The 23,527-nt window shown below is 43.3% G+C and overlaps 1 protein-coding gene across 3 annotated transcripts in view; it reads right to left on the bottom strand.

Annotated features, from left to right (window-relative positions):
• LOC144491523 (neural cell adhesion molecule L1-like protein) overlaps positions 1-23,527 on the bottom strand; it is a 554,136-nt gene that overhangs the window by 118,121 nt on the left and 412,488 nt on the right. For all 3 annotated transcript variants that reach the window (XM_078209437.1, XM_078209436.1, XM_078209438.1), the window contains 2 exons: positions 10,688-10,892; positions 3,966-4,088 (listed from right to left, as the gene is read on the bottom strand). In XM_078209437.1, coding sequence (XP_078065563.1) covers positions 3,966-4,088; positions 10,688-10,892 — 328 coding nt within the window. The remainder of the gene's footprint in view (positions 1-3,965; positions 4,089-10,687; positions 10,893-23,527) is intronic.

Genomic DNA, 23,527 nt, shown 5'->3' with positions numbered 1-23,527 from the left:
CATGTCAATAGAGAAAAAACGATAATAAAGGATCAATCACAATAAAAGGTACAATAGTCTATAGATGACCTGATAGTGGAAGGGATGTGAAAGAAGAAGTACGCAGAGAAATTAGGGAATTGAGTAAAAAATATAAAATAATAATCATGGGAATGTTAACTACTCAGATATTAATTGAATAAAATAGATAAGTAAAAGGGAATAAGTGAATGGAGTTCTTCAATATGCACAGGCCTCATTCATAATCTAATAGGTAGAAAGCTCAACAAGGAAAGCTTTGGACCTTGCAATGGGGAATGGGCCAGAGCAGATAAGATTAGTAAAAAAGCAGGGGAACAATTAGGTAATAGTGACCATTAAAGAACACACTTTAAGTTGAAGATAGAGAAGGACAGACAGAAACAAGATTAATCTAAAGGCAAAAAACTGCAGATGCTGGAATCTGAAATAAAAACAGAAAATGTTGGAAAATCTCAGCAGGTCTGACAGCATCCGTGGAGAGAGAATAGAACCAACGTTTCGAGTCCAGATGACCCTTCGTCAGAGCTGTGTTGAACTCTGACGAAGGGTCATCTAGACTTGAACTTGTGCCACTAATGGGACAAGAGAATCCCACCAACATGAATGGCCAGAGAAATCCAGCCTATAATTTGGAATCAAAAACACAATTAGAATTTTGCAGATGACACCTAATTTGTGGGGAGGGGATAGTCAGTGCTGAGGAGGACGGCAATAAATTACAGGAGGACATTGATAATTAATTGGCAAATTAAGTTTAACACAGCTAAATGGGAGTACATTTTAGAAGGAAATATAGGGAAGTCATTTATTACTTGGAAGATAAAAATGTAGGTAGAGAAACAAAGTTATCAGAGTACAAATGCACCCATCACAAAAAGTTGTACAACATGATGTTAAAGACCACACACCAAGCACTAAGTTTTATTTCCAGAGAAATTAAACTGAATAGTAGGGAAACTATGCTAAACTTGTACAAACCTTGACTTGGCACACTAAGAGTTGTTGGAGAGAGAATGTTTCCTCTTGTGGGGAGGAACGTTATTAGAGGTCATTCATATGAGATAGTCACCAAGAACTCCAAAGGGAATTCAGAAAAAAACTTCAGAAAAAGCAGAGTATGAGAAAAAGTGAGAATGTGAACCACAAGAAGTGGATCAAGTGAATAATATACACGCGCTAAAGGGGATTAGATATATAAGGGTACAGTTTAAAACTTCAGCTTTATGCTATTGGCAGTCAGTGTGCCTGGTTAGAATGTAACTCAGATGCTGGGAGAGGAGTATAATTACTCATTTTAGTCTTGCAAGTGGCTATTTTAAATAGAGTTAATGGCCTTTTGTTTACTTAAGCTCCACTGGGATTTCTGATCGGAGTGATTGCCATGTGATGATGTGGTTTATGTGCAGTCCTTGGTCTGTAGCAAAGCAAAAAGGCTTTTGCAGAAATTAGTTTAGTATGCAGCTGAAGCCTCGTTGAAGTTAGAAGGATTTTGCAGGCTACTGGCACTGTATCTTTCTTGCAAACCTTCAAGACTGTCTCCACTCATTATAGCAAGTGTATTTATGGTTGTTAACTGTATTTAAAGTGGCATTTGTAAGAGAAATGCTGCTTATTTGGAACTGAAATAGTCATAAGCTAGAAAGTAAAGTTGCTTCCTTTCATTTTTAAATATTGTTTAGCAATTAATAGATAACCTGCTTCATTTGTTAGAGTTAAATTTAAAACTGTGTTATTAAATAAAGTTTGTTCCACTATAAAAGTTCCCTACTTTGTCAGTGGAATCATTCCTGGAAGGAAATATCCTTTCCTCACATTTATGTCAAAATGGAAAAGTTTTTGAGTTCTAGTTTGGCATTCTAATGTAATTTGGGGTTCTGGTCCGGGAGCCTAACACATGAGGGAGAAGGGAATAAAAAAGGAATAGAGGAATACAATGGTAAATTTAGATGAGAAAAGATGGGAGAAGGCTCGAGTGGAGCATTATCACCAGCAAGGACCGGTTGGGCTGAATGGCCTGTTTCCATGATATGTATCCTGTGTAAGTATGAGACTTGGATGACAGATTTCTGGAAGGTGATGGGAAGGATCTCATGAATTGAACAAAGAAAGGTACAGCACTGGAACAGGCCCTTCGATCCTCCAACCTTTTGCCAAGCATGATACCCTAACTAAACTAAAAAAAAACCTTCTGCCCCCTACTCGGTCCGTGTCCCTCTATTCTCTCCTGATTCATGTACCCATCCAGATGCTTCCTAATGTTGGCTAATGTGCCTGCTTCCACCACCTCCTCTGGCAGCACATTGCAGGTACCCACCACTCTCTGCGTGGAAAACGTCCCCCACACATCTTCCTTAAACTTCCCCCTCTCATCTTGAACCTGTGCCCCCTTGTAATTGACACTTTCACCCAAAGAAAAAGCCTCTGACTATCCACCCTGTCTATGCCTCATAATTTTGTAGACCTGTATCAGGTCCCCCCTCAGCCTCCATCTTTCCAGTGAAAACAATCCTAGTTTATTCAACCTCTCCATAGTCAACACTCTCGAGACCAGGCAACATCCTGGTGAACCTTCTTTGCCCTCTCTCCAAAACTGCCATGTCCTTCTGGTATTGTGGTGACCAGAACTGCACACAATTCTCCAAATGCAGCGGAACCAAGGTTTTTTATATACCTGCAACATGATTTCCCAACTCTTGTACTCAGTGCCCTGGCTGATGAAGCAAGCGTGCCATATGCCTTCTTAATCATCTTGGCCAGCTGTGTTGCCACTTTTAGGGAATTGTGGACCTGCACACCCAGATCCCTCTGTATGTTAATGCTCCGAAGGTAGATCGGGACCACTGCACATACAGAACTGTCAAACTCCGGCGCGAATAGGCCCCCCCCCCCCCGGGTTTTTAATATTCACAACAGGGACCTCTGCATTGCACAGAGTGCAGAGATTCAAGTGAGAAGCTGAACTAAGAAAACAGTCAGGATTTAGAACAGTTTTCCCGCCAATTCAGCACTTTTGAGAGAATCACCCCCGGTATTTGAAGATTTATTCACTAATTATGACCACTTATATGAAGTCAATAAACTTTTTGAGGCACTGTATCTAGATCCTCAGGGCTCCATTTCTGGTACTGACCACATTGGCTATCTGTGCACACTGTCTTTGAGGATTTCCACCGTAACTTCATTTGAATGTTAAGGTAAGCCTATTTGTGACACTAATAAATAAATAAACAAATAAACTTTGTTTATGGGGATTTCTGGTCCCCTTGGGTTAAAATTCTCTGTCATCCTGTCCAATCCTTGAACTAAGGCCTCCAAGTGCTGCATTAGATAACCGTGCTCTCTGCTACGTTGTGCCAAATGTCTAACTTTCCATGCCCATACTCTTAGAAAGATTTCCAGCACTGCTTCAGCCGAAATGCAACTACCCTTTCAGAGATGTACGCTAGCTTTTAGTGCAGGCTAGCTTCACAGTTTTGCTCCTTCTGTTCAAAGATGCAGTCATTCACCAGTTTGTCTGGCATTGATTGCATGCTACAAACCAAGTAAATGAGGAAGCAATGCAAAATTTGCTTGCTGTCTGCAGGTGAATGATGGGTGCGGGTGATTCAGGAATATTTTCAGATCTATCCAACCGTGCCCCCAATAAAGCACATGGCCACCAATATTGCAGTGCTGTTTGGGGGCTCTTTGTGCAAATGGGCTAGTGCATTTCCTACATTAGAACAGCGAGTATACTTCACAAGTATCCCATTGGCTATAAAATACTTCAGGATTTGTTGATATATAATTTCAAGTTCTTTCTTTATAGAGTGAAGCTTAACCCTAACCAAAATTTCAAACTTTCACGCACAATGAAACATAATCATAACAGTACAATATCAAAGTAAAGAAAGCACATGAACTAGATCAGCAATCCAGTGCACTAAACTGTGTTTTCTACTTACTCAATTGGTACTTAAGCAAATAACCAGTAAGAAAGCCATTAGGTTTTGCCGGAGGTCCCCATATCAGAGTCACAGAATTTTTCGCAAAGTTGGCAATCTGCAGAAAAGCAGGCTGCTCAGGGACTGTCGGGAAAAAAATGTTAGACACATTGTTAAATTATGGTTTTAAGTTTATATAAGAAAAGGAAAGACATTGCAAACCTTAATCCCCATAATATTTTCAGGACTGAACAAAAACTTAGAAAATATGATTGTGCCAAAAGTAACAATTTTTCCAGATACTAAGCTCAGTTTGATGAGCTCATTTGTGTTAATGCATAAAAATTCCAAATACTGCTTTCTCGTTGAACAGTGGAGAATTATTTGTGGCATTCCTAACTTCATAAATAATCTCATTACCACTGTGAATTAATAGCCCTAAGTGTCTGTGACAAAATTATTTTATTATTTATAGCATAAATCCAGCAATTTCATGACAGACAATGAGAAATTTTATGGCAAGATGGTAATATTAAGGGTTTTGGCATGGTTCATGCCAGAGTGGTGTAAACTGTCCAGCAATTTGCAGAGAATTGGAACTGGTGGTAGATCCCTTCTTCATGACAAATTGCTGGGTATTTTACTCACTAATGATATGCATCATTAATTCACCGTTACTTTTCTGGCGATTGCTGGGCCAATATATTTTTAATGGGCCAATGCCTTCTCAACCAGTTGTTTTGATTAAATATTAATTCATTAGTTTTAAACATCAAAGTGCAAAGTTGATTTTGGGGTTTAAAGCCATCATTGGAGAGGGAGAGGTAATCAGTAAAGTATCATTTTTACAGCTAAACGGGAGGAACTGTGAGCAAACTGAAATATGTTCTTCCCGTTTGAAGTATTTGGAAGATAGCACATATATGTAAAGCCTTTAGTGCTAAACTATGAAGCAGTTAGTTACACACATATGGGACCTCCTGCTCTGTAGCAAGCAATCCTCACATTAAACAATGTTTGTCATAATGAAACAATCTATATCTCAGACAGTAAGCTTTTTTGTTTTTCAGAATGATCACTCTGTAATGGTTTTATTTGTTGGGAGTCATTCTAGTTGGACAACTGTTTTTGTTTTGAGAGCATTTACTAGTTGTAAGGTGTTTAGATTTTCTTATCAGGCATTCCCTCAAACTGGAATGTTGGAAAGTAAGAGAAGCACATATGGCTGACCTTTCGTAAATTTTGCAGATATTTGTTGGAATCAGCTTTATTTTCTTATTACATGGGATGTGAAAATCACTGGCAAACATCATTGTTGCCCATCCATAACATTGGTGAGGTGCCAGCATTGAAAATGCTTGTAATTGGAAGCTCAGATATTGATGGGCAGGAAACTTGGAGATGCTGCAGCACTGCAACCTGCACTGGGGCAATTCCAAGGACATCTGTAACACTCACTTGCCATTTCCACAAAGACTCACACTGCTGTTATAAAGGCTTAGGGGTTCAAGTCAAACACAACACTTATTCTAGCTTTCATAGGCTTGCAATTAGCAAACACAAACCTATGAGAACGTATTTAATCAATCCATTGTGCCACTAGTCCTGCTCTCATGTCAATTTCTCACTGTGATGATATGGTTCCCAACAACAGGTCATGGCTGTCTGTCAGAATTGCAAAGCGCTCAGGCGCTCCTAGCAGCCCAGTCTAATGCTTAGACATTGGGCTAATCTACCGAGGAATGGCAAGCACAGTGAGATTGCCATTCCACTCCTACTTTTTTGCATAATGCTGGAGCTCTACATTGCTAGCCCGGACTCTAAACTGGGCCTCTTCAAAAATGGAGAGCGTACCTGTTCTTGGAATCCTTCTTCATAGGGTTGCATCATCAGGGGAAATCAAACTATGGCCCCTTTCTACTGCACTAGCTGTCATGTTTTGCTACGTCTTCATTTTCTAACACAGTGACTCGGTTTGAGACATTTAAATAGCTTTTCAATGTATTGGGTGCCGGTCAAAATTTTTATTGTACATTACAGTACATTTCAGAAAATGATTTTCATTTAATGGACTAATTGTAATCATTAGTATAACTACTTGAAAGTAAATAGGAACACTTTCATAAATAGGAACAGAGACTTCCCCGGGAATTATAGACCGGTGAGTCTCACTTCTGTTGTCGGCAAGATGTTGGAAAAAATTATAAGGGATAGGATTTATAGTTATTTGGAGAGTAATGAATTGATAGGTGATAGTCAGCATGGTTTTGTGGCAGGTAGGTCGTGCCTTACTAACCTTATTGAGTTTTTTGAGAAAGTGACCAAGGAGGTGGATGGGGGCAAGGCAGTGGACGTGGTATATATGGATTTTAGTAAGGCGTTTGATAAGGTTCACCATGGTAGGCTTCTGCAGAAAATGCAGATGTATGGGATTGGGGGTGATCTAGGAAATTGGATCAGGAATTGGCTAGCGGATAGGAAACAGAGGGTGGTGGTTGATAGTAAATATTCATTATGGAGTGCGGTTACAAGTGGTGTACCTCAGGGATCTGTTTTGGGGCCACTGCTGTTTGTAATATTTATTAATGATCTGGATGAGGGTATAGTTGGGTGGATTAGCAAATTTGCTGATGACACCAAAGTCGGTGGTGTGGTAGACAGTGAGGAAGGGTGTCGTAGTTTGCAGGAAGACTTAGACAGGTTGCAAAGTTGGGCCGAGAGGTGGCGGATGGAGTTTAATGCGGAGAAGTGTGAGGTAATTCACTTTGGTAGGAATAACAGATGTGTTGAGTATAGGGCTAACGGGAGGACTTTGAATAGTGTGGAGGAGCAGAGGGATCTAGGTGTATGTGTGCATAGATCCCTGAAAGTTGGGAATCAAGTAGATAAGGTTGTTAAGAAGGCATATGGTGTCTTGGCGTTTATTGGTAGGGGGATTGAATTTAGGAGTCGTAGCGTTATGTTGCAACTGTACACAACTCTGGTGCGGCCGCACTTGGAGTACTGTGTGCAGTTCTGGTCCCCACATTACAGGAAGGATGTGGAGGCTTTGGAGAGGGTGCAGAGGAGGTTTACCAGGATGTTGCCTGATATGGAGGGGAGATCCTATGAGGAGAGGCTGAGGGATTTGAGATTGTTTTCGCTGGAAAGGCGGCGGCTAAGAGGGGATCTTATTGAAACATATAAGATGATTAGAGGTTTAGATAGGGTGGATAGTGATAGCCTTTTTCCTCTGATGGAGAAATCCAGCACGAGGGGGCATGGCTTTAAATTGAGGGGGGGTAGTTATAGAACCGATGTCAGGGGTAGGTTCTTTACCCAGAGGGTGGTGAGGGATTGGAATGCCCTGCCAGCATCAGTAGTAAATGCGCCTAGTTTGGGGGCGTTTAAGAGATCCGTAGATAGGTTCATGGACGAAAAGAAATTGGTTTAGGTTGGAGGGTCACAGTTTTTTTTTTTAACTGGTCGGTGCAACATCGTGGGCCGAAGGGCCTGTTCTGCGCTGTAATGTTCTATGTTCTATGTTCTATGTTCTATTGTGTTGAAGAGCAAACCACAAACAGTGATTTTCATGCAGCAAGTACAAACATAGTACATACACCCTCACACGCACACACCTTCTCGCACACAAGCGCATCCCCTCTCACGCACACACTCATACGCACACACTCCGCTCTCCTTTCCCATGGGCCAACCTCATCCCCATTCTTCACAGGTCACAGGTCCCGTTCCCCCCCCCACCCAACTCATAGGCCCCGTTCCCCCCCCCCCCCCCCGCCCCCCGCCTCCAACCCAACACCCCAACTCGCAGGCTCAGCTCTCTCCCCCCCTCACAGGCAAAGATTTTTAGATTCAGGGGAATTATCCATTGGAAGTTGAAACTTTGAGCCAATTCCAGTGGAGTTTTTGTGTCAAAATCCTCAAATTCCCCCTAACAGCACTGTGGATATACCTACATCACATGGATTGCAACTGTTCAAGGTGGGCACTCACCACCACTTTCTCAAGGGCAATAAAGGATGGGCATTAAAGGATGGGCAACAAATGCTGGCCTAGCCAGTGACGCCCACATCCCATTAAAATGAATTAAAACAAAACTTCCACAGTGCATCATTCAGGGTACATTCGTGATATGACCATCTGGAGACCAGAAAATCTGGGCCATTTTATGCGGAAAGTTAGGTTATCCCAACAGTTATGGAGTGGGCAGACTGAATAACTGGCCCATCTTACAACCCAATTGCTGGGGAGCAAAGGCCACCTCAATCCCAAGATGCTCATGGATACACAGCATCTTTTCCTGTCTCATACACTTGCTCCTGGGGTGGCACTCTCAATAAAATGCTGGAATATGTCACTGACTGCAACCATAGCTGAGCACTGTGAAAGTTACAAAATAGGCATGTAAGGTTGTTAAAAGTTGTTTGCTCTTACATTTCAGCTTTGAGGTACTTTGAAATTAGCACAAATTAAATGCTTCATAATTTAGTGCTAAAGGCTTTGTATGTAAGGAATTCCCAGCTATGTAGTAAACGATCCTCACATTAAACAATGTTTGCCATAATGAAACAGTCTATTTCCCAGACGGTGCCCTTGCTAACATTTTGTCATGTGCTTGAACAGCTATCATGAACAAATTCAGAAGTTTCTTGAAGAGTTTAACAATATGGTGTGTATTTGTGAAGTGCACTTTGCCATTATAGCATGGAGGGTAAATACAGATTGCACAATAGATCACTTTAAAAAGGTTTCGTGATAGCTGTCTCAGAAACAAGTATTGTCTTGCATTATCCAGCAATGCTTCTTGCTAACGAACTGAACATTATTAATAGAATGGAATCTTTTCAAATTTGCACAGGTACTATCATTGTGCAAAGGGAAAACTTCTAGTCACATGGGTCTAATTGAAAATGCCCTGGATCTTTAGGAATCCTAAAGCTCAATACAGTGATATACCCCACTCATGTTGTGTTGCCAAGAGGGAAAGAGATGAATTTGGCTGTTTAAACAAGCAAGGCATAAATGACTTGCTTAATCCATCAACTGACAAATGATTAGTTTATTCCGTTGATATCTCCAGTCTAGGCAATTAATTTTTTATATAACAAAAAACAAATGACAAGTTACATCAGTGGGTGTCATTCTACTGTAGAAAATAGGAAGCTTATATGATGCATGAGTACTGAAAATACTCATCTTTTTTTTCTCTTGTTTCTGTTCATACTTAATGTGAAGTCCCAGTTTTCTATGGATGTCAAAATGGAGACTGTCAAGCTTGTTCTTTATCGAGTGCAGCACTGGAATCTCTTATCTGGGCCTATACCTGCTACTTTTCCTTACAGTGGTAACTAGAGTTTTACTTGATGTTTTTGCCAATTGGTGCATCAGCTGAATAGTGCTTTGAAGTAAAGATACATTTCTTTTCTTGGGCATTAAGATATATACAACTCCTTTTCTAATTCTGGTGCTGTCTGTGAAAAGGTCTAGTGTAAAGGCTTCTCTCGCATTTGCAATAATATGGAATAACTAAATTGAATGATATCAAATAACTTGTGACACAAGGATTACACCGTTGTGCCTCTCAGAACACCAATGTACAGCCTGCAATGCTTACCCTGTGATTATCTCCAACTTCTGCACCGAGGAAGGACATGGTGTTTGGACTACATTATATGTTGTTATATTTCCATCTTAACTGAGGCAGACTGACAGGCTGGAATTCCATCATTTTCCTGTTTCACTAGCTACTTCAAAGGTAGTCACCTTGCCAAATACTCTCCCATTGAGCATTTGGCAATCTTGATCACAAAACTGATTAAAGGGGTTTGCTGATTTCCAGAAAGCATGATTTGAACTTTGCATGTCCTTCTCTATTTCAACTGGCAGCCAAATTCAAATTGTTCATGACAGCTCCACTGATATTTGCTCCATTATTTTCCATATCTTCACTTCAGTCATAATATGGTCAATTATAGTACTGAAGTGATAAGGGAAAACAAACTATTTGATTCTTCTATCTCCTTCTGCTTGTTCATACAGACCATGGCACAGTTGGTAGCTATGTATATATGCAGAATCGGCAGGAATAGTTCGTAGTGTCAGACTGCTAGTATGTAAAATAAAATATGTAAAGCATCATTATCCACTCTTGAACTCTATTATCCAATTTTTGCAAGTATTATTAATAGATATTCTAAAGAGATTATTTTATCTCCCATTTTATAGCACAATTGCAAAGGAAATGTTCTACATGGATCCCCAAGGTAACTGCATTATTCAGTGATGTCCTAAATCCGATCCAATATAATTTCCACTTTTGCATGTATTACATACAAATTGACATAATTTATGAAATTAATAAGGCGGGTAGGGTGGGGGGTAACCATCTGGCCTCCCCACAGCGTGTTTCTCACAGCAGGAGGTAGCAGAGCAGTGGGTGAGATCTTCTGGTCCTGCTGCTGTCAATGGGACTTGCCACTGACTGCACCCCACGCCCCTGGGAAACCCATGGCGGGGGTGTGCCTTCGGCAGGACCAGAAGATCTTGCTGGTGTGAATAGCTGGAGAATTCTGGCCACGTTTAGCAAAGGGCTCAGAAGTTGTACGAAATGCTATATTGTTTAGAAAGAAATTCCATCGTGTCCACATATGACACTTTGATATGCAGCAACTTATAAGGAATTACATTGTAATTAAGTTTGTTAAACCTTTCATGATTGATAGTGTGGGAGGCTTATGCTTTACCTCCTTCGGGAGTCTTGAAGTGGATGGGTCCACTTTGTGGCCCGTCACCTTTTCTGTTAAAGACCATCACGATCAGACCATATTCACTGTAGGGTTCTAGACCTGGAACCATTCCATGACTGCGTTGTCCATTGAAAGTAAGGACATGTTTTTCAACATATCGTTTTCTCCTCTCCAACAAACTTCTTGTTTTCCAGTAGACAATCTGTTACAGAAAAAAGAAGCAAATGTGTTACCTGTAAATTAGCTACTTAAGAAAAAAGCACACTGCATAAAATAAATGATCAGTTGACAATATGTTCTGTCTGTTTTTCACTGTGTACTAATACATGTGACAAATAATAAATCAAATTAAATCAAATCAAATATTACACATACAAAAGTGAAGGGGCGAGGCTAAATTACATCCAAAAAGTCTTTTGTTTGGACAACTCTGTGGTTCACATTGATACATCTATTTATTCGAACACAATATATTTTTAAATTTTGATTCCTTGTCATTGTGCAATAATCTGGATTTTGTCACCAGCAGTTGAGGATGATGGTCACTGTTCACTTTGAAAAATAAATTTGCCCATTCTAATGCACACTTTTCCTTCTTTCTGACACTAATTTACATTTGGTGCCTTCTTCCGGAGAGCTGTGGCTTTCATTGCAAGCTCAGAGTAAGTAGCAGAGGTCAACAAGCCAATCAGGTTGGAGAATTCTCAGACAAGATAAAGCAAGAATAAAATGCAAGGAAAGTAAATGATGTTTACATCATTCTGCATAAAAAGTGAGGCATATAGGATTAAGGGAGAAAATTCCATAGAAAAACACAATTTTGGCCAGAATTCTCCCAAAGAACCTGATTTTACCATTGCGTCAAAACATGGTAAAGTCGGGTGTGAGGCATGCATTTAAATTGAATGAATGAACTGCCCGCCCAACTTTATTAGAATTTCCCCCTTTACCACCGCGTTCGCCGATCCAGAATCGCGTCGAAATAGACATGCTGAATAAAAGTCTGTTTCGGGCACTCCAGCTGCTGAAGAGGTGCGTTCAGAGCTTCCAACGGCTCTCTGACTCAGATCAGTGGGGCGGGCCAGATCATTCTCTGGTGGGGGGGGTGGGGTCGGGGGGCAGAGGGAGGCCCAATTGTTGTCTGGTTGGGGGGGAGGGGGGGGACGGGACAGTGTGGTGACCCACTGTAACTGCCGGGCAGCGTTGTCGGGGGTGCTTCCCCAGGCCGCAAAAATAACACTTTGGACCTGCAACAGCCGCAGCAGTCGAGTCGTTGGTGAGGCGTGGTGTGGCGTACGTCTGCGGCCCTCCTAGATACTGGGGTGGCAGCGGCCGTGGTGCCCACGAAGCAACCGTGTGGCCGGGTGAGTAAGCCTCGAGGTTATAGGAGGCCACCTCTAAAGATTCTGCGAGCGCCACTATTTTCGGTAGGCCCAGCCCACCCTGCCCCAGCAGTCGCTGCCGAATGTAATTGGACGCGATGCCCGTAACATAGGCATTGCGGATTAAGTCCTCCGTATACTGTGCAGCGGATACAGCCTTGCAATTACAGGCCCTGCCGAGTACCCGTAGTTCACGAGAAATTGGGCACTTTAGGAGCTCTATCGCGTCCCTGTACGTCTCAGCATCACGGATGGTGGAATAACCACGTCGCTTATCCGGGCGTGGAGCACGTGCAGCTTGTCTGATTTGGACTAGACGACAGCGGAGGCTTCGAGGAAGGCTTCAAAACACTTCAGCCAGTGGTCGAAGCTGTTGGAAGCTCCTACAGCTTGAGGGTCCAGGTCTAATTTGTTGGGCTTCAAAATTTGTTCCATCCTATGATTTTTGTTTTCTTTGTGATTAAAAGTGATGCACCATAAATTCACGAGGACTATAGCGAGTGTGAAGTAAAACAGGCTTTTAATCACAAAGAACTGGAACACACCCTTGTAGCTAGCCTGGTCCAGACTGAGGCAGAGGGGAGGAACCGTTACCTTTATATCTCGATCAGGTGGAAAGGGAGGAGTCTCGGGTCAGGCGCAGCAGGGGTGTCCAGGCATGTAATACGTAGTTACAGTGGGTCACCACAGGCAGATCGTTGTCTGGTTCGGGGGGGGGTGAGGAAAGCAGGCCAGATAATTCTCTGGTGAGGGGGTGGGGAGGGGACGAGTCAGATGTACCTCGGGGGGGGAGGGGGGGGGGGGGGGGGGGGGGGGGGGGGGTGGCGGGGGGAGGGAGGCCAGTTCATTCTCTGGGGGGGGGGGGGGGTAGCGAGGCCAGATCACTCTCTGGGGAGGAGGGGGGGAGAGTGAGGCTAGATTGTTCTCTGTGGGAGGGGCGGGAGTGAGGCCAGATCGTTCTCTGGGGGGGACGCGGGGGGGGGGGGGGGCGGTGAGGTGAGGTCAGATCATTCTCTGGGGAGGAGGGGGGAGGAGGGGGGGAGGAGGGATCCTGTCTGCAAAGTGGCAGCGGGACCCCCCCCACTTCCACCAATTGGCCCACCAGGCCACGCCCCCGCAGGCCCCATCCCCCAAAGGTCCCACCTCCCCTTGGCACTGTCCGATGTCCAATAAACAGTGCCAAGGTACCCCCTGGGAATTGGCACTTTCCCCTTTGAGCGATACTAGGGGTCCAGGCTGGCACAGGGTGCCAATGGCCAGGGGGACACCCCACCCCCACCGCCTGACCTTCTGGGGGCCCCGATTGCCCCCCACCCCCAGGGATGGGAGAATGGGACGAGCTACATTGCTCTTGCGCAGAATGGGTACACATCTGACAGTTGAATGGCCTCTTCCTGTGCAATAACCATTCTATGATTTAAAATCTTTTTGCCAAGAAAATTATTTTGCATTTCTTTGTGCCCAGAAGAAATTGTTTAATTTCAAGAGCCTTCTGGAGTAAAAGTAAAGTTTATTATTGTCACAAATAGGCTTACATCAACACTGCAATGAAGTTACTGTGAAAATCCCCTAGTCGCCACACTCACGGTGCCTGTTCAGGTACACTGAGGGAGGATTTAGCATGGCCAATGCATCTAACCAGCATGTCTTTCAGACCTGGAAATTAGCACAACTAGCTAAGTGTTCAATGCCCATTATCCATGCTAGGGGCATGGTCAGTTTTGGGGGCACAGTTGGCACAGAGTAACATTTAAAACAAAACCTAGCAGATAAGCTTGGAAACTCAATTTGCACTGAACATAATATGCATTTAGAATTCATTTGCAATGTTTTGGCCAATTGTGGGTGAAATCTGCTTAAGGAAAATACCAGTGCAAGCTAGTGGAATCTAGTCCCTCATGTTTTATTCTTCCAGTTTTCTCTCTAATGTTTTGGGCTTTTTGGTTTGTGGGGCTTGAAATTGCACCAGCTCAGAATGGTGAGAGCAGGCCAAAGGGCTGCAACCTTTTGTATAATAGTTCACACAATGGACAGCATTTGTGAAGAAATAAACTGTCAAGTCCTCCCTGCCTTTAACCTTAAGAATTCTTATGTTTGTGATTGTTGTGCATACTTTTAATGTTGTGTCGGAATGTATACTTACAAACTTACATTTTTAAATGTAATTTAGAAATGCCAATGACATGCCGCGTTGGTCTGAAAGTCGGAAATTCCTGCCCGACTGTCAATGGCGTTTCACATTCTCCGCAACCTGCCCGCTAAAATTCCAGAGGCGGGCGGGATGGGAGAATTTCGGCCTATATTTCACAGTGCAATTTGAAAGAAAAGTGCTGCTTGTGAAAAATGATCCGCCTTTGCAGTATTACCAGCAACTTTGTTCTTTCTTCCTCTGCGTCATTGAATCATTGCACTGAGTATCCCAGAATAAAATTAAGGATCATCGAATCCTACAGTACAGAAGGAGGCTATTCGGCCATTGAGTCTGCACCAACAACAATCCCACCCAGGCCCTATTCCTGTAACCCCACGTATTAACTCTGCTAACTTCCCTGACAATACGATGCAAGTTAACAGGGCCAATCCACCTAACTGGCACATCTTTGGATGTGAAGTTGCAATATTTACCCACTGGGTACATACTAACAGATATTTGCCCAGAAAGGCGTAGAGTTACAAATTGTGATGGGGTCTGAACCCAATGGCTTTGATCTTTCCAATATTTAGCCAGAGGAAACTTTTGCTGATCCACTACTGGATGTTGGAAAGCAAGCTGTGTGACGGTTCAGGACAGCTGAAGGGATGAGAGAGAGAGAGAGTGGGGAGCTCGTGCCATCAGAGTATACATATAAATAGTGTATATGGATGATTCTTTGGCTGTGTCACAATAGATAAGAATGAAATCAGGCAAAGCCAATGACATGCAGCTGCTTGACAGAGTGGAGTTAATGTCAAAGGTTGCAGGCAGGTCAATGTTTCAGCACATTGGCATTACACACAAATGATGCATTGTAAATAAATTAGACAACGCTCTTCTCAATTAATCCCTTTCAGCAAACATCTGACACTTTCCTTAACGTAATGAATAATAACGGTAGCTCCAACATTGATTATATGTTCCAGTTTTCTCTGAAGGTTTCATCTTTCTCAATCTACACCTGTTCAAGTTGTCTTTACTGCTCTACACTCAATGATTTACATTCATTGCTTCAATTGCTACTGTTGCTACTTTAATCTAACTGTTTACTTTAATTATCAGGGTGCTGAAAATCTGGCTGCTGATATTTGAGAAAAATCAGTTATTTAGGCTTGAATTATTTAGGTTGTTCATGCCTGCGGGATCTTCTAGTCCTGCTAACGGTGCACCCCTGCCATGGTTTCAGGGCGGCGAGGGGTGCATTCTTCAGGAAACCCTGTTGGCAATGGTAGGCTGAGAATCCCGCTGCAGGCAAATGGTGGGCAGTCTCCCAGCACTGCAGAACATGCCGTGGGTTTGACGCTTAATCCCAGCATTTTATCTCTTTTAGATTACTTGTCTCAGCTGCAATTTTCAAACAAAAATACATTGGACATATAAGGCACGATTTTCTTGGCCTGCTGCGCTGCTTGAGTAGCACAGCGGGCCGGGAAATGTCAGTGGGTGGCCAAAAACGGGAATGGCGACTGGTGTGCAGCTGGTGTTGATCTTCCCAGGCCATTTTTTTCGACGTAATCAGCCTTGCGCCAGGGAACAACACAAGGCTAATTACAATATTCAGAAGCTGCTCTGCTTCAATCATCCAGGCTCAGTAAAGTTTCTGACCTCGCCAGTGGAGATCCACACCAATGGTGATCACGTATGGTCCCCATCATTGAGGTGGGACTAGAAACCATTGAGGCCTCCACCAGGGAGGGGGGGACAAGGGCAGGGGGGCAGGAGATGTTCCTCAGGCAGTGCCAGCCTCACACTGCCAGCCTGGCACCCTTGGCAGTGTCAGCCTGACATTCTGGCACGGCCCACTGGGCACCTTGTCACTGCCCAGCAGTGCCATGGGGGTGGGGGGCAGAGCCAGATGTGGGCAGAGCCAGACCTGGGTTGGGGGGAGGAAGGAGGGGAGGAAATGGGGGGAACTCTACATCGGGGGGGGGGGGGGGGGGGGGTAGGGCTGCGGGTAGGGCTGGTGGCGGGGTTGGCGATCGGAGGCCCGGTCCGACCAAGAGCAGGGGTGGGGGTCCGCTTGTCAACTGATCTCCCAGTATACTGGTAGATCAGTGCCTGCACACTGCTCCCCTCAGCATGCTGATGCCGGCCTTTTGGGTGGGATTAGGCCCCACCCCCTCCCTATGGCATAAATCCCCTGACAGCCTCTGTGGTGCACAGCGTACCGGAACCCCCCTCCCCCCACAAAATATATATTTTCACCTCCTATTTAAATGAAAGCTGAAAACCAGAGAATTCTGTAGGTATGCTGTAACCCCTGAACTATTTCCAATGCGAAACGTCCAATGCAGCTCATAAAGGACATATAATTTAATCTGATGAGTTACACAGACCCCTGCTATTTAAAACCACATGTTATTTGAAGCTTATAGCATTTAAATGACAAATTTTGTCTCAATGTAACGAAGTTTCAGCTTTGAAGCAATGATAAACATGTGAAATGTAAATTCCAAGTCACAAAAAAGTGAATGGAAGCAGACTGATATTCACTCTGCCAGGGAGTCTTATACTTCTTCAATTCAGTGTCAGGTCGTATTCTAATTGTGGATTCATGCGCTGTTTACACTGCACAACTGCAGCATTTAAACCACCTAATCAGCTCGTGCAGGCCCTGCAGTTAAGATGTGAACACATGCCCAGAGCCTGGAAAAAATAAGGGCTTCTAATAAATTCCCCTCGAAACCAAATGTTGATTTTTTGAAAGCATCAATTACGTCGCACAAGATTTTCAGAAAATATTTGCAAGCAGTCCTCAGAAATCTCGTTATTTACTCATTTTCGCCAGAAGTTATTCATGAAAGAAAATGGTGGAGTAGATAATCTACAAAGTGGGAACATCAATGAACAGCAGAAAAGAAGTGGCTTTGCTGTCAAAGCTGTCTCCTTAAAGTGGAGAAAGGATTTGATTGTAATGTTAATTTAACTATCACAAGTTGCCATTGACTCAATCCTTACAGGATTAATTATACTCTTGAATAACAATCCAAAAGCAAATGTTCTTATTCCCATTCAAGGTCAGAAGAAGAACTAGCCAGAAACATGAATCTTGCACTGCTTATTGATTCCTTCACTAGAGTTGCCAACCATTGCTATCAAAGTCTTCTCTCCTTGATAAGCACATCATCAAGCACATCAGAAACACAAATCAACCATAAATATTAATGAATTTTGCTTCTTTCCACATTACCTTCTGCAATTTAGGAAATAATTTCAGCCATTGTATTTATAGAACATAGAACATTACAGCGCAGTACAGGCCCTTCGGTCCTCGATGTTGCGCCGACCAGTGAAACCAATCTAAAGCCCATCTAACCTACACTATTCCAATATCATCCATATGTTTATCCAATAACCATTTGAATGCTCTTAATGTTGACGAGTCCACTACTGCTGCAGGCAGGGCATTCCACGCCCTTACTACTCTCTGAGTAAAGAACCTACCTCTAACATCTGTCCTATATCTATCACCCCTCAATTTAAAGCTATGTCCCCTCGTGTTAGCCATCACCATCCGAGGAAAAAGGGTCTCACTATCCACCCTATCTAATCCTCTGATCATCTTGTAAGCCTCTGAAGTCGGGAATGGGTTAATGAACTTTGTCACACTTAAGCATTAAGACCCAAACTCTGTGATTTTGTTGAGAACACTGCAGAGTTCATGTTTTCGTCAGAGTTCGGTGTTTTTCATGTCTGTGCCAGATAAGAGGAATAGCTATTCTTGTTATTTAGAAATGTTAATAACCCAGCTCGAAATAAGCTAAACAGTCTCCATTTTCATGTACCTTTGTTTAACATGATGGAGTTGACATGTATGCCTTCTGTCTTTGTATAACCATAGATTCATATATATATATAATTATCATACGTTATTCATCTTATCCTGATATAAAGTATTAAACAAACTTGGATGTATATTAGTTAACTTGTTTGTGCAAAACCTGTGATGTTGTTTCAAGGATATAAATGACGAACAATCGTGGCCTTGGAGATCGAACAAACTACGCAGAGGAAGATACTGCTAATACAACAAGAATCTCACCATGAACAATGACAGACATCTTAGAGAATTGCAATGTAATGAGGGCGGGAACAGGGACATATATAAACTCTGTTCTTACTTGTGTTCGATGAGAAGGCTGGGGGTCCACTGTTAGGAACCTCACTTCTCCCACAATTGTGAAAATAAACCTGCATTTTGATCTACTAATAGTGTCAGAGGTTTTTTTTACCTACAACACCTCTATTAAGTCACCTCTTAACCTTCTTCTCTCTAACGAAAACAACCTCAAGCCCCTCAGCCTTTCCTCATACGATTTTCCCACCATACCAGGCAACATCCTGGTAAATCTCCTCTGCACCCTTTTCAACACTTCCACATCCTTCCTAAAATGCGGCGACCAGAACTGTACGCAATACGGCGGCCGCACCAGAGTTTTGTACAGTTGCAACATGACCTCCTGGCTCCAAAACTCAATCCCTCTACCAATAAAAGCTAACACACCGTACGCCTTCTTAACAACCCTGTCAACCTGGGTGCCAACTTTCAGGGATCTATGCACATGGACACCCAGATCCCTCTGTTCATCCACACTACCAAGTATCTTACCATTAGCCCTGTACTCTGTATTCCTGTTACTCCTTCCAAAGTGAATCACTTCGCACTTTTCCGCATTAAACTCCATTTGCCACCTCTCAGCCCAGCTCTGCAGCTTATCTATGTCCCTCTGTAACCTGCCACTTCCCTCCGCACTGTCTACAACTCCACCGACTTTAGTGTCATCCGCAAATTTACTAACCCATCCTTCTATGCCCTCATCCAGGTCATTAATAAAAATGACAAACAGCAGTGGCCCCAAAACAGATCCTTGCGGTTCACCACTAGTAACTGAGCTCCAGGATGAATACTTCCCATCAACCACCACCCTCTGCTTTCTTCCAGCCAGCCAATTCCTGATCCAAACCGCTAAATCACCCTCAATCCCATGTGTCCGTATTTTCTGCAAAAGCTTACCATGGGGAACCTTATCAAACGCTTTGCTGAAATCCATATACACCACATCTCAACCGCTTTACTCTCATCCACCTCTTTGGTCACCTTCTCAAAGAACTCAATAAGGTTTGTGAGGCACGACCTACCCTTCACAAAACTGTGCTGACTATCCCTAATCAAATTATTCCTTTCCAGGTGATTATAAATCCTATCTCTTATAATCCTTTCCAATATTTTGCCCACAAAAGAAGTAATGTAAAACGTTCGAGAATACTGAGCACTCTAAATAATTATTAAGAAGAATAGAACAGACAGAGGAGAATTTTGAGGCTTAATGTTGGAAATATTCGCTGCACAGTTTAGTCGTGCCATGCCTACATTTCCAGAGCTACCATTGCTGTTTTGGGTCCAAAATATTGTCCATACTGAAGGCACACTTCTGGTGTGAATCATGTCAGACACTATTTCGGTAAGATTGTTTGCACAGGTGTTATGACCTGTGGCGAGGGTACAAAGAGTAGACAGTTTATTATTTATTTATTAGTCACAAGTAAGGCTTACATTAACATTGCAATGACGTTACTGTGAAATTCCTCTATTCTCCACACTTCGGCGCCTGTTCGGGTCAATGCACCTAACCGGCATGTCTTTCAGAATGTGGGAGGAAACCAGAGCATCCGGAGGAAACCCATGCAGACACCGGGAGAATGTGCAAACTCACACAGACAGTGACCCAAGCCAGGAATCGAACCCTGGCGCTGTGAGCAGCAGTGCTAACCACTGTGCTACCGTGTGGTGTCAGTCAGTTTGCCCTGCTGATTCGACTCAGGCAGTGCCATTTCCCAATTGAATGCTTCTGCTAATGCCTCCTCTTAAAACCCCCGAAGAATACAAACATGCGTTCAACAGCAGAAAGGACAGGCTCGGCATTATTTAAGGAGATCATCAACTACTCTCAGGTTAGTTACTGACTGATTTCTACTGGCTGTTGCTAAGTTAGTTAAAATGTTTGGACATTTGTAGTGCTAGTTGAAGTTGCTAAAATCAACATGGAGTGGCGAAGGCAATGGCCATCGCTTCAAGGATTCTGCTCAGAACTAATTTCTCCAGTCAAGGGTGATTTAGTTTCCCTGAAATACTCAACAATAAGTAGAGAGTGAGCAGGGCATCACAAGAGGATGACAAGCTGCTCAAAGAGTAAGGAGGGGAAGTTGCATGCGGGCTCTCAGTGGTAGGTCAAGGGTCCATAGGTATGAATTACCCTTCCTCAGACTCAGATAGAAACAGTGTGCACCAACATCTCTACTTCATTCAGGAGGTGCCCAATGCAGACCAGCAGTCTCTGAACAGGGCGAGGATGGAATTGTAAGTGGCTGTAAAGGTGACTGTGGCTATGAACTTGTGCATCCTTCCAGGCTGATGCAGGTGCCGACAGTTCGTTGTCCACTGCTGTGTAAGGGAGCTCATCAATATTCTGCATGCAAAGAGAAGGAAATTCATTGCCTTTTCTCCTAGGGGGAAGCAGGTGGAGTGGCTTTGTCAGGTGTTTCCATAGTGCAGAGGGCATCACTTTATGGTTACCACATATAAATTCAGAGAATTCTGTTACAAACCCTGTGGGGGAGCCATAAATCAAAGTAACCAAGTTTACTAAAGGACCACTAAATGAAGAAACTGCCAGCAAGATTACACTTTTTGTAGCTTTTACTTTAGCATGATTCAGAATCAATGCAAATTAAACATGAATTCACAAGCAAATGATTCTTCAAATTAAAAGGCAAATTTCACTTACAACAGTCGATACAACGGATATCTCTTACACAAACACAAGCATCGCCTTCAACATGAATGGCATTACGTAGCTACACAGCTCCATAATATGCTGTTCTTTATTCATCCAAGGTAGGCCAGGAGTCTTGTCCGACAACAGCTTTCATCTCTGAGTTGCACATATATTCTTACGATCAACAATGCACACTTCTACAAACCCTCCCTCATCAGGTCATGTCAATGCTGAGGGCATAAGTTTTCCAGAGTTCCATTTCAACAAACCTGCCAATAACACTGAATTTAACGATCCGGTCACTTCTGGGAAAACTCTTTAGCGTCTTTGAGCTACTTACACAGATTTCCAGGTTTTGGACCTCCTTAGCCAACTTGCACAGTGCCTCTAAAAGCTCCTGTATCCTTTTCTGACAAACAGAACAACTGTTTTCTAGGGCTCAGTTACAGTCAGGAAGATCCCAATCGGAATTGCAGACACAAAATCCTGAGAAAAACATGCTTCTTTTCACAAGAATTTGGTGTTCCTTTCTCTGTGTCCAGCTCCTCTTTGTGTCTGCATCTGTGTCTTCACAATCCAGCTACTCTGCGTGCAACTCTCCTTTGTGTCTGCCAGCCACATGGCTTATTTTAAAAATTATTTCTTGTTGGTACTGTTTCCAGATCAAGGGTCAGCAGATCACACGGACCAGTATATTTTATTATCCAAGTTAATTACAGTTGACCCCTCAACAATTCATGCAAAAGTCCTTTGTGAACATTGTTTACAACAATTACAAATTCCATAGACATTTTAAAGAGATTAAAACATTTTCCTTACTCTACTGCTCAGAATCACAGGTTGCCACAGTATTTCAAATGTCTTCACACACCTAATATGCAGCTGGTGTGATGATACTCAGTGCATCATGCAGGTCAATGCCCAGTATCCTGGCAGCTGTCATGATTCCTTTATTCAGCGCCATTCCATCAGGATTTTAGCCATTAGAGACCAGAGGATTGGCTACTGGATGACAAGGGCTATCTGCTGACCACCTGGCTCAGGACTCAAGGGTGGATCCCATGCTCTCATGGGCACCAGGCACATACGAAGAGCCATGCTAACACATGAAATAGCATTTGCTGCCTGGACCAGACCGAAGAAACTTCACAGCACTGTGACAGACAGTACTCGGTACTATTGGGCTGGGCTGGAACCAGGGTCCTGATGAAAAGGAAAGAGAGGGCAATCTTAAGAACTTTAAACTTGCAACTTGTGAAGGGTGGGGAGAAGGGTTTAGTTGGAAAAGCGAGTATAAAGAATAGTTCAGAAACAAATATAAGGGGAAGGAATGTGGTACCAGTCAGAAATTGTGCTTTAGGTGCTTTATGCAAAGACAAAACCTAAAAAGTAATTTAGCTGGGAGAGAGAAATGTGAAATGTATGAATAAAACATTACGGCAGAAGGTCGGGTTAGAATGTGTCCCAAATAAGCATGCAGTATAAGGAACAAGTTGAATCAACTGTAGACACAAAATCAACTTGGGGGCCTGGCACGGTACTGAATACTAAAGCATGGCTGCTAGATTGTCAGGACTGCAAATCAGGTTATAAGGTCTACGTGAAAGATGAGGAAAATGATAGAGAGAAGTAGCCTTAGTCATTAAGGATGAATTCACTTCAATGTTGAGACAGGATACAACAAGAGCTAAGCAGGTAGTCGAGACTTTATGGGAAGAATTCAAAATTTGAGAAGGATTAAAGACTATCTTTCCAGAAGAATTAAATTACAAAACTGTCTTCAAATCACCCTGAGTAAGGACGACAGGTAGGCCAGTGTAGAGGGACAGCCACTCAGAAGAGCCATTGTGATGTTCGGCCGGCAGTCCCACTGGGAGAGGTGGGTACTGTGGGAGCAGGCAGGAGACCCCAAGGCTGCCTCAAAATGGAGATACTCCTTTCAGAATTGTAAAAAGTTAAAAATTCTTCAAGGCCACAGCTCTGTCAGGTTCACCACCGGATGAGCTGTGGCCATCACATCCCAGTGAGTCCATACGAGGTGATGGAGACATAGGGCCTGATTTTACCATTTCGATTCTAAGTACTGAATCTGGGCGCAGTTCCGAATCAACGTAGAAAACTGCTCTCAGGCGCGCCCCCATACGCACTTAGCCTGAAAAAAAAATCACAAGTCTGAATTGTGCTGTGGGCGGGGCTTATCACACCTGAAAACGCTGCAGCTCCGATCGAAGCTTTGACCTGCGTATGCGCAGTGAAAAAAAAAATTGAAAAAAATCGACCCTGTCACATCGCTCCCGGGAGCAAAAAGCTGGAGCGATGGCCCCCACAGACATCACCCCATCCCCACAACATAACTGCCCCCTTATCTACCCACCCCCCTCACTACGCAGACCGATCACAATCCTCTGCCCCCCTTACCCCCAACCGATCGCCCGCAGAGTGACAGTAGTCCCCCCTGCCCTCCCCCCACCAGTGATCCATCTGG

The sequence above is a fragment of the Mustelus asterias genome, chromosome 3 (genome assembly GCF_964213995.1).
Source record: "Mustelus asterias chromosome 3, sMusAst1.hap1.1, whole genome shotgun sequence".
NCBI lineage: Eukaryota > Metazoa > Chordata > Chondrichthyes > Carcharhiniformes > Triakidae > Mustelus > Mustelus asterias.
The sequence above is the reverse complement of the archived record's forward strand: the minus strand, read 5'-3'. Positions and strand labels throughout refer to the sequence as shown.